This window comes from Cenococcum geophilum, assembly GCF_001692895.1.
Source record: "Cenococcum geophilum 1.58 unplaced genomic scaffold K441scaffold_19, whole genome shotgun sequence".
Lineage (NCBI taxonomy): Eukaryota > Fungi > Ascomycota > Dothideomycetes > Gloniales > Gloniaceae > Cenococcum > Cenococcum geophilum.
The window spans coordinates 1,361,384-1,378,237 of NW_027137577.1; the positions used below are offsets into that span (position 1 = coordinate 1,361,384).

Here is a 16,854-nt window from a genome sequence, read left to right on the forward strand (position 1 = left end):
TAATTAAGTGCAATCTAGTTTAGCGATTGGTCTTTAATCTTACTAATAATCTAGCATATACGCTCTTTGGTATTATCTTATATTATTAATATCTTAAAGAAGTTATCTACCTTATAAACCTAATTGTCTAACTACTAGGCGTTGGGTCTGTAGCGGAGTTCTAGACTACTAAAGGCCTTAGCCAGTCGGTTTATATCCTTTTTCTATTTATAGCGTAGATAACTCTCTAAGTCTTCTATACCTCCTTAGGTAGGTACTAGGTAGCTCCTAGAAAGCCCTTAGCCTTAACTAGGTTATAAAAGAATTTACCTAGCTTAGATTAGACCCTACTAGATCTAGATTTACCCTTAGAGGATTCTAATATATTTATTAGTAGCTTTCTCCCACATAGCTTCTAAGAGCCTTATAATAGCTTCCCAATATCCGTCTTAAAGGAGATTAGTATAGGGCTCTTAACCTTCTAAACTCGGGCCTAGGGAGGCTCCTGCTATAGAGGTAGTGTTAGTATTAGTAGCTAGTATAGGCTTCCCAACGAGGCTTAGGTCTTAAGTTAGTAATTAGCTTAAATTGCCTAAAGGGGTAGGCCTACTTAGCTCGTAAGTAGTTTGTATACCGCTACTATGCCAATTATAGGCCAGTAGTCTTCTAGGAGGGTTCCGGTTAGTTCCCTAGTTAGATATATTAATATATTCCTCTAGCATTTTTAGCTTAAGGGAAGATCTTAGAGTTACCTCTAGCGCTTAATCTTCTAATTGGCCTAGGTGGGGCTAGAGGGGTTCCGGTTACTTTCTGGTAGCATTGCGACCGTTATAAAGGGTATCTGCGTTTTCCTTAGCGGTAACTATAGGTGTATGAGAGTCTTTAAGCTCCTGGAGCATCTAGGTATTAGGGCTTATTTAGCCGTCTTACCTAGAGGGTTATATTGTCGCAATCTCTCGCTATTAGAGGGACCTTTCTACCTTTACGCGACGGCTTTCTATAAGGTATCCGTAGAGTTTCTATTTAGGTTATTACGAGATTTTAAGGGAGGATGGTAGTTATAAATAAAAGATATAAATAAACAATCTGGTCCTTAAAGCCGACTACCCTTCTAAAAAGAGTAGGAAGGATTTAAATATAAGGGGATCTTATAAACAGGGGGCTATAAGGACACGATTGGAATAGGATAGATTGGTAAGAGAGACGAATCCTTAAGGAGGTAAGGCCTCTGGGATTGTGGAGACTATATACTACGGGTATATGCCTCCGGCACGTAACCGGCGACCATCTAAGGGGCGTCCGGGGGTTGTCCTGAGGGCAACCCAAGGTGTCCGCAATAATATCCCTTACACTTTATCAACTCCGTAATACTACGTTTAATCCCCTACCTACTAGTATTGTATTGCCGGACTGGTTGTAGGCCGCAGTGCTACGGCCGCATTGCAATAACTGTATAGTGGGTAGCCATACTGCCGCTAGCTGCGAGGCTAGAAGCAATATTGGTACCGTCGTCTGTATACGATAGGAAGGGTACTTACTAGTATATTACTGCCCTTCGGTTTAACCTAATAGCTCGCATCCTACTATATAACGAACACGAACATGGAAGCTAGCACCTTACTACTGTCCTACCGACCTGCACTATTACTGCCCTATAACTGACAAGACCTCGTGCCAATACGCCTACGAAACGACCTATTACTGGCACCGTACTGCCACCTACACGAATATGTCGCTTATATCGTACTGCTACCTACCCAAACTAACAAGCCTCGTGCCGATATGCCTACGAGACGACCCCGTCGCTGGTACCGTACTGCTACCCAAACTGATAAGCTCTGTGCCGATTTGCCTACGGACCCCAAACCTGTCGCTGGTATTATACTGCTACCCGAACCTATTAATAAGACCTCGTACCGATATGCCTGCAAGCCGAATATAACTAGGTTAAGCCTTGCTCCCTAGACCCCTAAACCTATTACTAGCACTATACTAATATACTTATGGAACCTAAACCGATAAGCTCTATACCGATCTGCCTACGAAAATAACCCTAATCTAGCACCGATAAGTTAATTAATACCGCTAAAAACGCCCGTTTTAGACCATATTTTAGACCAAAAATAACGGATTTTTAGAATAATTTTTTAGGGGGCCTAGTATGGATAATAGGAAGCCGTAGAGCTGCTAAGAGTAAGTAAGGGGACCGTATAAGCTCTAGTATATAGCGTCTCCTAGCAGTAAGAACTGTAGCGAAGCTGGCGATAGAGGCTAGGGCTATACTTCGGGCTAAATAAGCTAGTGGCTTAACAATTAAGTAAGGAGGCCTAAACTAGTAAAGCTATATAGGCGGAGAATATAGAGGCGTTAGAGCAAGGCTAATATAGCTTTAGCTTTTACCTACCTACCTTCTCCTTTCCTTTTCTATCTTTTCTTTTTATATATATACCCGTCTTGTAGGAGCTCGAGTTTAAAAGGGGGGTACTATTATGGGAGTTACCTGCGCACGTTCGTCTCGTGACACCTACGCATATACTATTACTACCCTTATATCTTTAACCACGTTTCCTAATCTATTCCTATTCTATATTAAACGTCTTAAACTATTACGCGTTAATGTACTTAGCATGGTCAATAGCTAGCAATTAAGCTTATTTATAAACTGCTTTATTAACTCCGTAATACCTAGTTATCTAGTTATTAGGCGTTAGGTCTATAGCGGAGTTCTAAACTACTAGAGGCCTTAGCTAGTTAGACTATATAGATACCCCTTTAAGTCTTCTATACCTTCTTTTTTTATTATTATCTATTGTATTATACTATATATAATACTGCGTATATAGCCTTAGGCTATAGCGCTATAGTTTTATATATATAAATCCTTTTTAAGCAGCTTAATATATACTAGTAGCTATATCCTAGTAGTTTATAAACCCCTAAACTAGGAGTTTATAGTTCCTTAGTAAAATACTAAGTTACTATAACTACTAGAGAATGAGAAAATAGTAGGAAAAATTATAAGAAATTCTAACCCCTATCCCTATCCTTTTGCAATTTATTTTTATCTTTTTACTCTTTACTATCTTTTACCTAAAAGCCTAGTAGGAGTTACCTCCTTCTAGAATCCTATTTATTTTATTCTTTTATAAAATCCTCTAAGCTAGTATCTACTAATTTAGCTACTTTAAGAGTCTTGTAGTCTTTACTATTAGCAAAGCGTTTTTCTTTACAATTAATGCAAAGGGGGGCAGTATGTTTATAAGACTTGCCCATTGTTAAGCAAATGGGGCAGTAATGGTTTTTAGATAAATATACAGCCGCATAAAATCTATAGGCCCTAGTAGAGTATCTATCTCCTATATAGCCAAATTTTTAGCAGCTAGTACACTGCGTAATAGAAGAGACTTCTAAGTATTTTACTACCTTAGTAGCTGTACGGAGGTGCTTTTTAAAAGTCTTTGCCGGCCCTGCCTAGGTTAAGCTTAAAGAGCCTATATATAGCCAAAAATTAGGCGCATTTTAAGCCGGTTCTAAGGGACCTTAGGCGCTATTAGGCGGCTTTTAGTCCGTTACCCTACTAACCTTAAGGCAGCCACCGCCTATAAGACCGCCTAATAAGGGGCGGCGAAGACTTTTAAAACGCACCTCCGTACCCATAATTAGAATTTCTTTTTACTTAAAATTTTCTTATCTTTTCTCCTCGTTCTCTATAGTAAAAACTATAAAGCCAAATCTGGTTTATAGATTATGTCTTTTTTCACTAAATAAGATCTATTTAGGTAGTTCTTGTATCCCTATTGAATTAAAGGTCTTAATTTCTTCTTTTAGAAGCTTAGAGCCCCCCTTTCCTAGGAAAGGTAGAGTAGGAACCCTATAGGCTATAATTTAAACCCAAGGTTCTAGTTTTTATTCTCTTTAAAAGGTAAAGCAGTTATACTAGATTTCCTTATATTTAACTAGAAAATCTACATTATACTCTTCTATAGTTGTAAGAAGAATATTTTATTTTCCTTTAGTTCTAGCTATAGACCCTAAAACTGGCTTTTTTACTTATAGTTTTAATGCAAATAGTTAATTGACTTTGTTTTGTATAGAGAATATATCTAAAGGTTAGTCCTTTTAGTCCGTAATTAAGACTAGCTTCCTTTCTTATAGTTGCTTTTTCTTACTTCTAGTAGAAGTAGAAGGGGTAGGGGATAGTAGTAGTAATAAGAAGGGTAGGGAGGACAAAGAAGGGAGGTCCTTCTTTAACCTCTCTATATAGGTTTCCTTAGTAGGGGCTACCTCCTTACGGAGAGCTCTTACTTCTTTAACCAGTCCTTTTAGGACATTTTTTGTCTTTTCTTTTCCTTTTATAAAGGGATTTTCTCCTACTAAAATACTACGTATATAGTCCTCTAGCTATTTAACCTGTTCCTTTTTATTTTTTTTATTTTTCTTCTTCTAGCCCTTTATAGGCCTAGGTTAGGCTATCTAGAGCCTTTTATAGGTATTGTTCTAGAGAAAGGGGGGAGAAGGATATACTAGGTATACTAACCGTAAAAGTTATTAATTTAGTTGTCTTTTTTACAGGTTTTTAGTTTTCTTTTTTAGTAGAAGACTAAGAATGTCCTCTTTTTCTCCTATCCTAAATAGGCTAGGAGAAGGAAAAGGGGCAGAAAAAGTAAATATAGATATAGACTTATTATTACTTATTTCTATAAGAGGTTTCTTTTTAGGCCTACTGGGCCTTGGCATTTTATATTTTATAGGGGGGTTTCCTAGTTTTTACAGTAGATAATAACCCCCTTAGGTCTCTTATCTCCTAGTCCTAGAGGTAAAAAACTAGGCAAAAAGCCTTGCTAGTTTTTACTGTCCTTTTACGCCCTTTCTCTTTAGAGAAGGGGGTAAAAAGGCAAATAAATCCACCTCTAGCTCGTTAGGCAGTAGGAATTGGGTCTTAAAAGTTGGAAAATTGATTGTTTTTAGTGGTAAGATGGATATGCGTAAGTTTTGAAGTGCGGCGCTACCTTTTGGTAAGGTTGCATCTATACCTCCTTAGGTAAATACTAAGTAGCCCCTAAAAAGCCCTTAACCTTAGCTGGGTTATAAAAGATTTTATCTAGTTTAGATTAAGCTTTACTAGATCTAAACTTACCCCTAAAGGTTTCTAATATGCTTATTAGTAGCTTCTTCCTATATAGCTTCTAAAAGCCTAACGGCAGCTTTCTAATATCCTTCTTAAAGAAAATTGGTATAGGGCTCTTAACTTTCTAACCCTAGGCCTAGGGAAGCTCTAGCTATAAAGGTAGTGTTAGCACTAGTAGCTAGAATAGGCTTCCTAACAAAGCTTAAGTCTTAAGTTAGTATTTAGGTTAGATTATCTAAAGGGGTAGGCCTACTTAGCTTATAAATAGTCTATATACCGCCACTATACTAATTATAGGCCGATAGTCTTCTAGGAGGGTTCTAGTTAGATCCCTAATTAAACGCATTAGTATATTCCTTTGGCATTTTTAGCTTAGGGGAAGATCCTAAAGTTACCTCTAGCGCCTAATCTTCTAATTAGCCTAAATAGGGCTAGGAGGGTTCCGGCTACTTTAGTAGCGTTATCACTATTATAGAGGGTATTTATATTCTCCTTAGCGTTTCCGGTAACCGTAGGTATATAAAAGTCTTTAAGCTCCTAGTGCATCTAGGTATTAGGGCTTATTCGGCCATCTTACCTAAAGGTTTATATTATCGCAATTTCTTACTATTAAAGGGACCTTTCTACCTTAGCGCAACGGCTTTCTATAAGGTGTCCATAGAGTTCCTATTTAGGTTATTATAAGATTTTTAAGAGAGGATAGTGGATATAAATAAAAGATATAAACAAATAATCTGGTCCCTAAGCCAGCTGCCCTTTTAAATAAAGTAGGAAGGATTTAAATATAAGGTGACTTTATAGATAGAGGGCTATAAGGTATAATTATAGAAATAAATTAATTATAAAGGAGATAAATCCTTAAGGAGGTAAGGCCTCTGGGATTATAAAGACTATATACTATAAGTATATACCTCTAGCACGTAACCAGCGACTATCTAAAGGGCGTCTAGGGGTTGTCTTAGGGGCAACCCAAAGTAACCGCAATAATATCCCTTATAGTAATATTGCTTTAAATTTACAACACCTAAATAAGCTCTATTCCTATATTAAGGCGTTTTAGTTACTATAGTAAAATAACTATTTAAATATTCTTATAAAGCTAATCTAAAGAACGCCGGCTTTATAGCTATTCTAGCTAGTTAATAGCCTATTTTTTATCTCTTACTATACCGTCCTCTACGCGCCGTCTTATATCCTTAATTATCCTACGGCAACGGCTATATAATATAGCCTCGCCGTTAACCCACTAGCGCGCCCCTTAGTAGCAATTAAGAGCTTTAATTAACGGCCTACCTGCTAGCTTTAAAGTCTACTTAACCTAAAGCTAGAATACTAAATTACTGCCCTAAAGCATCTTATATTTTCTTAGCGCCACCTATAGGTTAAGGATAAATAGAAGAGATTAAGTATTAGCTTATAGCAGCGGTGGTAACAGCGGTAGCAATAGCGATAATAGTAGTAGTAGGGTTATAGTAGATATTATAGGAGATAGCTAAACAGGCTCTATAGTAGTAAATAATTAATTATCTATAGTAGATACAAGCCTCTTTAAAGGACCCCTTAGTGTCTCTCTAAGGGTCGCATATATAGGAAAAAGTTTATCTAAAGACAGAACTTAGCCGTTAGCGGATTTAGAAACGGACTTAAGTATAGGTATAGATATAAATACGGATATAAGGCCGTCTAAAGGTGGATATATAGACTTTATAGGCTCTATCTAGATACCTATTATCCCTTACTAAATCTATATAGGTGCAAATAATACTAATAACCTTTCTATCCCGCTAAGTCGTTTTAAAATCGTCTATACGCGTAATTAAACACCCTTTATCTTAGAGATCGCGGCCTTATATCTTAGCTTAGCTACAGCCTTATAGGCAGGCTAGTATTTCTATATTATTAGTTTATCCGGCGTTACTATATTAGCTAGCGAGCTTTCTACCTATATAGTACACCTTTAGTACACCTTATAGCTAAAGAGGGGGTCCTTTTATAGGGGGTAGAGCAGAAACTACTTATATATAATTACTAAGTCCTATAATAGGATTACCCTAAGTATATAGAGAAAGCGTAGAAATCCCAAGCCTATAAAATTAAGCCGTATAACCTTATTATTGGCCCTACTTAGGTAGTAAGCATCTATACATTTTAGCTAAATATTAATCTTAGGCTATATCTTTAAATAAAGGGCTTTTTTTAGCACCTCCTGTATATAGGGAAGAAAGTAGCCCTTTCCTTTCTTTAGGAAGCCGGTAATTAACCGCATAAATATATAGGGTAATAGCTAAAGTAGGCTCCTATTATTATATCTATATTCTAGCGTCCGGCCTATTTAATTTAGGTCTCCTTAACGCCGCTAAGCTTAGTATGCTAAACGCCCTACTTATAGGCACTATAGGTCTTCTCCTTTAAGTAAATTCCTACCCCCTAAAACATTCTTTTATTCTATTTAAACTGCGTATAATAGCTTAGCGTCTATTATAGTACTTTAATACTACTAGGGAAAATATATAGGTTATAGTAATCCTCTAGCTGCCGAAAAGATAGAAAGCTCTTAGCACTATTTTTACCCTAGCAGTTAAAGAAGTAAAAGGCTATTATAGAAAAGGGGTAGAGAATAGAGTTAGCAGTATGTCTAAGAGCTAGCTACGCTGTTAGCTTCGCTGCCAAGAGGCTGATAATATAAGCAGTTAGCGAGCTTATAGAGTTATAACAGTTAGTTAGCTATAAAACTGCAGCTAGCTAGCAGCTCGCTGTCTTGGCGGTAAGATTTGGTAGTAAGTTAAAGCTTTTATTAGAAGTTAAGGATATTTAGATCTTTAGCTAAGATTTAGTTAAGCTTACTAGCAAATATAAATACTAAGTTATTAGTAAGCAGTTACTATTAAGTAAAGCTCCTATATTACTAATATAGAAACATAAAGTAACCCTTTTTTAAGATAGTCTTTTAGGTAAAAAGAGGCTCTAGCTTAAAACGACGTGCTTTGCTTATAATTTATGGCAATAATTATATTAATAGCTATTTAAAATTAAAGTATAACCTTATTATTAACTTTAAAAGTTATAGTAGTTATAAACGCTAGCTGTTTTAAATAGCTAGCTACATTTAAGCCTATATTAATTAAATAATCCTATAAGATATTACCATCCGTTAAGCTATAAGTCCTTTTACACGCGCTCTACTAATATTTGACTATCTTTAAATCTAGGACTATCTTATAAAGGCGCCTATATTACTAAGCAATTAGATTAAAACTATATTTAAATAGCGACGTATTAATATTAAAGACCTTCCTCTTACCGTACTTAGTAAAATTAATCTTATCTATAATATCTAGATACCTATAAATAGAATATTACTACTTAGTATNGTAGCTTATTTTATTAATAAAAGTAAAAGGCTTTAATTAGTACTTTTAGACCTTTTATAACTATAAGGATTATACTTTACTAAGAATATATTAACGGCCCTAGTACTAGTAATTTAAAATTATTAATTTAATTATAAGCTTAGTCTCTTAATAGCTAATAATACTAGTAATAATAATAAGCTCTATAACTACCTTTTATAAAGCCTCTTAGTAGCTAAAACGGAGTAGCTTTAATGCGTTAGCTATATTATTAACCTTAGGCTTAAAGAAAGTCTGTTAATATTAGCTATAATCTATTATAGGACGCGTTTACTAATAAAAATTAGTAGTAACTAAAGTAGCTTATTAAAATCTTAAAGCCTTTTATATTAGCTACTAAGCGTATATAAGATAATACTAATATTCCTAGCGTTAACGGCTTATACAGCGCTTTATAGGAGTTAATTACTAATATAAAGCCTTAAGAATAAATACAACTTCTTTTTTAAATTAGGCGTTGATAGAGCTATTAAAAATATTAATTAATATATATAGTTCTTAGCTATAGATAGGAGTTTTACTTCTTATTTTAATTCGTCTTAAAGTATAATTAAAAACGTATTAAGCTTACTAGTAAGCTTAACCACTACTATAATATAGGCCCTAAGTCTATTAAGATTAATTTTAATAATAGTAATAAGTGGAATATTATTGTTTCTAATTCTCTTAACTAGTTGCTTAAAATTAGTTAAATTCTTTATCTAATAATTACTAAAATTACTTTTAATATATTCTCTATCCTTATAATATTCTCTATATATATAAACGAGTCTTTAATTAAGATAAAAGAATTATTATTAATAAGCGTAATAGACTATTAGCCGATATAATTAAAGTAGATTGATATTAGAAGTAGTAGTTAATTAAAGGCCTTTTATTAAGTAGTTTAATTAAATCTAATATAGAAATAAAGCCTCTAGAGCCTTTATTACCAACTATTCTACCTACTTTTTTTAAGCTTTTATAAGCATATAGAATAAATTTAGCTATATTTAATTACTATATTAGGTAAATTAAGGTTAAATTTTAATTTAGTAAAAGTAATATTTATATATAGAGAGGTACTGCTAAAATCCGCAATAAAATACTATAAAGTCTATACTACTTTCCTAATTAGGACAGCTAGCTGGCAGCTTTACAGTTAGCGGACAGCGAGCGATCTAATTGACGTAGTCAGTCAGCTATTTTTCTCAAGATCGCAGCTAAGCTGACTGTTAGATACACTGAGGGTTAGCGTTCTATATATAGCCTATATACTTAACCTTACTATACTAATTTTACTTCCCTTATATTATTAATATAATTATATATAGCGCTAACTTATTTAGTTTAGGCCCTTTATTCTCTAGTTTAATAAGACTAAAGTTAGTAAGCTAAATATCTCGTCTACTTTTACTATAGGTAATAGTAGTATGGCCTAAGGAATAGGTTAGAAAATAGTAGCTATATAAACTAAATAGGGTATATATAAACCTAATAAATACTTAGCTATAGTTTAAAGGTATAACTTAACTAAACTTAGCTTTTTAGAGCCCGTCTTCCAGTACTAAGTAATTACCTTTTAAAGCCCTTTAATATTATAGCCGCTGGTAATTATAAATAGGCCTTAATTAATAAAGTTAATACGTTAAATCTAGTCCTTATTATAGCGGATGCTATTTAGTACTACTAAAAGCTTTGCCCTCTATAGTAACTATAAGGTTTTACCTTTTAACTACTATATATAAAGCTTAGTAATAGCGAAGACGTAGCTATTTATAACTAAGTATTAGACTATCTTATTAAATAGGGCATCTAAAGCCTCTTTATCTTATACCTCCCCTTCCTCTTTTATAGTTTCCCTCTCTATACCTACAGCTGCCCCTATAGCTACCCCTATAGCTACCTTCCCCCCTAGCTACCTTACCTACTTAACCATCTTCTACCTCTTCTCTACCTACTTACTATTTTTCTATATCTCTTTCCGTTTTAACTTCCGTTTTTAATAGCTAGCAGCCTATAATTCTTAGTTAATAACTTGCTACTCTTATTACGGGATACCCCCGTAACACCTTGCACACGTCTACCTGTTTTTATTAACTTAGCAATTAGAGACTAACCGCGAAATAGCAATTTAATGGCAATCTAATGGTAATCTAATAGCAATCTACGGCATTCTGCTATATTTTACTAAGTTCTACTAAGTTCTGCTAAGTTCTGCTAGGACTATAACCTAAACCCTATTCTACCCTATATATATATTAACTAAGCAACTAAGTTAATAATATATACCCTTTCTTCCTGTTTTTCTACCTTCTTTCCTTATATAATATCTTAACCTCCTTATATAGTTTATATATATAGCTTAATAATATCTACCTTGCTATATATTATCGTCACTTATACTTACTCCGTAATACTACGTTATATTAACTACCTATACTATTATTAATATGCAGAACGAACCTAAAGCCCCTATAACGGCCACTAGTATTATATCTACATTTTAAGAACAATTTATTAGGATATAGAAGCCTTTTATAGACGCCCTTAAATAGAACTAAACTACTTTAAATTAATAATAAGCCGAATAAGAAGTATAATACTAGCAATTAATTAAGGACCTCTAAGAAGAAGTCTGTGCCTTTAAGATGCCTACGCTAGGACCTTAAGACTAAATACTATCTCTAGAGATAAATACGCGGAACGCAAGCCCTAAACCTATAGTAGTTACTTACCCTAAGCTAACTACTACACTAAAACAATCTAAATAACTATTAGATCCTCTAGTATTTACTAGTAAATAATAAGAGCTTTAATTATTTCTAAGCTAGCTTAAAAATAAGCTAACTAGTAATGCTAACTGTTACCTAACTAAAGCTAACTAACTCTGTTACGCCCTAAGTTAACTAAGAGAAGATATAGCTAACCTTATTAAACCCTTTTAGCCAAACTTAGTGTAAAGCCTAGTTATACTTCTTAAAGCTATATATAGTAACCTAAACTACTAAGCTACTACTTAAAGAAAGATAAACTACATAACTTAAGGAACGAAAAGTTTCCTAGTATACTTTTTTTAATTTAACCATTACGTAAAGGAAATAGGCTAGAATAACTCCGTACTAATTAACAGCCTTATTAAATCCCTAAGTCCTAAACTAAAACCCTCCCTAATAGGCGTAGACCTACTAGGAGCCCTTAATACCTACATAAATGTTATTAATAAATGGTATAATAATATACTACGCCTAATACTAAAGTCCGCTCCTTAATATAATATAATAACCCCGTAAACATTTACTAAGTTATTATTTTAGCCTAAGCACCCTAACGCTATAGATATTAACACTAGGACCCTAGGGTACGCCTTACTAGGGTCCTTTAAATAAGAATAACGTATTAAGCTAGGCCTCTGCTTTAAATATAGAAGTAGCTCCTACCTCTCCAACTATTACTCCGTCTCTATACCTAAATCCTAACGCCTGCCCCTGTACATTTTATAGTTTATTTCTGTTCTTTTGCTCACTACTATCTATTTACTAAACGTCTAGTAGGAGTTACCTCCTTCTAAAGCTTCTGCTTCCATTAGCCACTTTCTAGTAGCTATTTTTGTCTTACTTAGAAATAGGAAAAGCGCCCTTCTTCCTTTCTCTGTATAAAAGAGCTTCTCTAGGGAGAGAGAAGAGCTTAATTGTCTTTATATTTCTTTTCTCTCTTCCCAGTATAGTCTATATTCTAGTAATAGGCGCTTAGAAGTCTATATAGCTCTATAGTCCTTAAAGTATCTACCTTCTTTATCCTTCCCTATTGTCTTAGAGAAGGATTTAAAGAAGCCTTTTCCTAGTTTTAGTTAAAAGAAAGCTGATTATAACCTTTTAGGATATTTATCCTTAGGGGCTTTAAGAGATAAAGAGTAGTTTTCTCTAGAGATCCTAGTATAGTATTTTCCTTTGTTTTTTTCTATTGCCAGTTGCTTTTCCACTATCTTAGTATTTTTTCTCTTGCTACTCTCCCTATATAGGCTAGGGATGTATAAGAAGATTATATTTTTCTTCTAGAGAGGCCCTTTTTAGCTAGCTTATTTACTATTTCGTTTCCATAGATTTCTAGGTAGCTAGGAACCCAGTAAAAGTTAATAGAGATATTCTTACTAGCTAGATAAGAGCAGCTTTACGTAATTTTAAAGACTAGTTCTTATCCCCCTATAAGAGAATTAAGCTCTAATCTTTTAATAGCTGCTTGGCTATCTATAAAGATAGCCCTGTATTTAATAAGCACTATTTATAAGAATAAAGCTATAACTGATATCCTATAAGAACTCCACCTTAATTACCTCTAAAAGGAAGGTTTTAAAGCTAAGTTACTCTTTAGGAAGGCTTTACTATAGAATCTTATTAAACGCATTTAACGTTATAAACTCTAACCCTTAGGACCGTAGCATAACTATTAACTACTATCTTTGGCAGAATAGTTAATAGGCTAACGCTTAAATCCTAATTAATATAGGAGCTAGCGGTATAGGATTTATTAATAAAAATCTTTATATAAGATAATAGTTTTACCTTAACCCCCCTTAACTAGTATATTAACGTATTTGGATTTAATAGTAAACGCACTATCTTAGGCTGTATTACCTACGTAGTATTCCTAAGACTCTAATACCTAAACTATAAAGAATTAATTAAACTTTTTATTACCATCCTGGGTTACTTAATAATCCTTAAACAACCCTAGATAAAGCTATATAAGGTAACTATTAATTAGGATAACCTTAAGCTTCTATTTACCGCCTTCTATTATAAGTAGAAGTACCTTATAACTTGCTACTTAGACCTAAAACTAAAATTTAAAAAATCCACCAGGATCTACTAGTCTAAAATTTCTATAACTATCTACCCTATACCTAAGAAATCTACCAGATTCCACTAAATTTTATTAATATAAGATTTCTACTAATATCTACTCTACGCCTAAGGAATTCACTAGATTCCACCAGTATAAAAATTCCACTAATATCTACTAAGGATCTGAAAACTCCACTAAATTCCATAAGTTATTACTAAGCACTATACCGCCCCGAGCTAAGTAAAAGCTTAAGCTTTATACACAAAATACTAGAAAAACTGGTATTTTACCATAAAAAGGATTCTTAAAGAACCCGAACCTAAATCTAATACTAACTCTATACTTAATACCGAACCTAAACCTAAATAAGAAACTATAGATAATCTAAATAAGCCTAACATCCTAGATATCCGCATAATTAGAGCTATACTATTAGCGTAACTTGCTAAGAAACCTAAGTATACAATCTTTGCTATTATAATAGCCGATATTAAGAAGGCCTTAGCACTAAAGAAGTACACCAACCCTACTATAAAGGTACTAGTAGAGTATTATTATCGCCTAGATATATTCTTATAAAAGGAAGCTAATAAGCTACTAAAACACCGACTATATAACTATAAGATTATACTTAAAGAAGGAAAGTAGCCTAGATTTAAACCCTTATATAGAATGTCCTAAAATAAACTCTAAGTGTTATAAAAGTATTTAGATAAGAACCTAAGCAAAGGATTTATTAGAGCAAACTTGTCGCCTATAGCCGTACTAGTAATCTTTGTTAAGAAACCTAGTAGTAGTCTACGCTTCTATATAGACTACTAAGCTCTTAACGCCATTACCGTTAAGAACTAATATCCGATCCTATTAATATAAAAGACGCTAAACTAACTAAGTAAGGCTTATTACTACACAAAGCTCAATATTATCTCTATATTTAACCGTCTCCGCATTATAAAAGGAGATAAATAGCTTACTGCATTTCGTACTCAATATAGACTATTTAAGTACTTAGTAATACCCTTTAGCCTCACAAACACTCCGAGCTCGTTTTAACATTATATAAATAATACCCTACGTCCCTACCTAGATATCTTCTATACTGCTTATATTGACAACATCCTAATATATAGTAATAACCTAACCGAGTATTAGAAATATGTTAACCTTATCCTATAAGCCCTATATAATACTAGTTTATAATTAGATATAGATAAATATAAGTTCTATAAAACGGAAGTCCTATACCTTAGACTCCTTATTTCTATAAATGGTATATAAATAGACCTAAAGAAAGTTAAAGTAATTGTAAACTAGCAAGAACTTAAGAACGTTAAGGACGTAAGAGCCTTTATAGGATTTACTAATTTCTACTAATAGTTTATTAATAACTTTTTCGCCCTAGTTTTACCCCTTATAGCTTTAATCTAAAAGGATAAAGTCTTTATCTTTAATAAGGAATGTAAAAAGGCCTTTACCTATTTAAAGGTTATATTTACTACTGCGCCTATACTCTAACACTTTAACCTAAACTAAATAAGTATTATAGAAGCCAACTTATCTAACTACGTCACTAGAGGCATCCTGTCTTAATATAACGAGGATAAAGTATTATACCCTATAGTATACTTCTTAAAATAACTAAGTTTAGCTAAATATAACTACGAGATCTACGATAAGGAATTATTAGCTATTATTAGATATTTTAAACAATGGCAACCTAAACTAGAAGGCGCTGGATTTTTAATTAAGGTCCTTGGCAACTATAAGAACCTATAGTACTTTACAACTATAAAACAACTAAGTTATTATTAGGCCCGCTAGTTAGAATATCTATCTCGTTTCTAATTTTTAATTATATACTACCTTATTGTTTAAGGTTAGAAGCCTAATGCTCTAACCTAACGCTTATAAGACGCGCTAGCCCTAAAAAAAGCACGCTCTTACTAAAATTAGACCCTACTTTGCCCTAAACTATTTAACCCTCCTACTAAAGATTTTACGGTATACGTCCTTAAAATAACTAATTAATTAATTAAATAGATTATATCTAACAAATACCTAAATAATGAGTTTATCTAAGAGACGCTTAAGCTATTTTTTTTTAAATCCGATTGTACCACACTACGTATAATACTGCGCATGCAGCCTCTAGGCTATAGCGCTATAGTTCTATATACATGAATCCTTTCTAGGCAGCTTAATATGTACTAGTAGCTAAGTGGACACTCTAGCCCGTTTTAAATACTAGGGGGAGCTTCTAGCCTATTAGTGTTTTGTCCTGATATTTTGCTCACTATAGTCCAGTTTATACCAAGAAAATCGCACTAAGGAAATCCTGGCTCTTTTATCTATTTCTGCCGTATTCTGCCGTTCCTAGAGTAGAAAAAGCGCTCTAAAAGATAGTTTTTTAATATAGTTTTATATATAAGAATAAGAGAAACCATATAGCTTACTAGCTTGAAAGTAGCTACCAATTACCCCCATACGACTGTTTAATTCTATACCCTATTCCTCCTCCTTACTAAAGAAATAGGTAGGGAATTAGTAATTAATAGGTACTCTCCCTAAAAGTAACCTACTAATTCTAGATTTACGTTCTAGAAAACGGGTATTTTATAAGGGCGAACCTCGTTACATAAACCTACTCCCATAGGAAAATTTTTTATAAGGTTGTCTGTATAGGGTATAAACACCAATTCGCCTATACACCTTATATTTAACGTGCTAATAGTAACACGGGCCGGTCCCCTTCCCCTATCCCCTACTATAGCTACCCTAGCAGTGCATTATCTGCGGTGCGCCTGCGGCACGCCTGCGGTCCTCTATAGTCTGATTGCCTATAGCGCGATAGCCGTGGACCGGTTACAGTAGAGGTCGTCTGCTCTGCAGCAGACTGGTTATAGGAGGTCGTCTACTCTACAGCAGACTGGTTATAGAGGCAGGTAGTTATATATTAGCTAGTAATACAGTAAAGTTCTATATGCCTACTTATCTAGGCCTCTACGCTAGTTTTCTAGTGCTTTAGTCCTAGTCTATAAGCAGTTGGCTGCCACCACCCATAATATGGGGAATCTCACTAGTTCTTTCGGATATCTTATAACGGGATTAGCCCGAGTACTAGTCCGCCCCCTAGCGGTCTATATAAGAGTTTCCTCCTAGAGTTGGTACGCTTTCGCACGGCTTAGGAGCCTTCCATAGCCTCTAGTTTTACGCCTCTCTTTATCGTTTCCGCCGGCATGGGCATAAGCTACCATTTGCAGGGGTCGCAACTCCCATCTTATGCGCCTACTGGCGTAATCCTATAAGGGCGTCGTGGCTGCATCCTGTAATATAGCTAGGTATACCTTTTACGGTTGAGGCCTAGCCAAAGCCTCTCCCGCCTGAGTAACTCCTGTTTGCTCCTTAAGCGTCCCTCACTAGCGTACTGCCCTAGCGAGCAGTCCCGTCTATTGGTACACCGATACGCGCATCCGTTCTCTCAAGCTACGTAGTAGTCTCTTTAGCCAGGACGTG

The 16,854-nt window shown here is 34.3% G+C and overlaps 1 protein-coding gene across 1 annotated transcript; it reads right to left on the reverse strand.

Moving 5' to 3' along the window:
- Positions 1–3,114: 3,114 nt before the first annotated feature.
- Positions 3,115–3,324, reverse strand: K441DRAFT_558725 (uncharacterized protein; the record flags this gene model as incomplete). The annotated part of the gene is made up of 1 exon (XM_067643419.1): positions 3,115–3,324. A coding segment is annotated over one exon (210 nt), but the record flags the coding sequence as incomplete, so codon positions are not given.
- Positions 3,325–16,854: the final 13,530 nt, after the last annotated feature.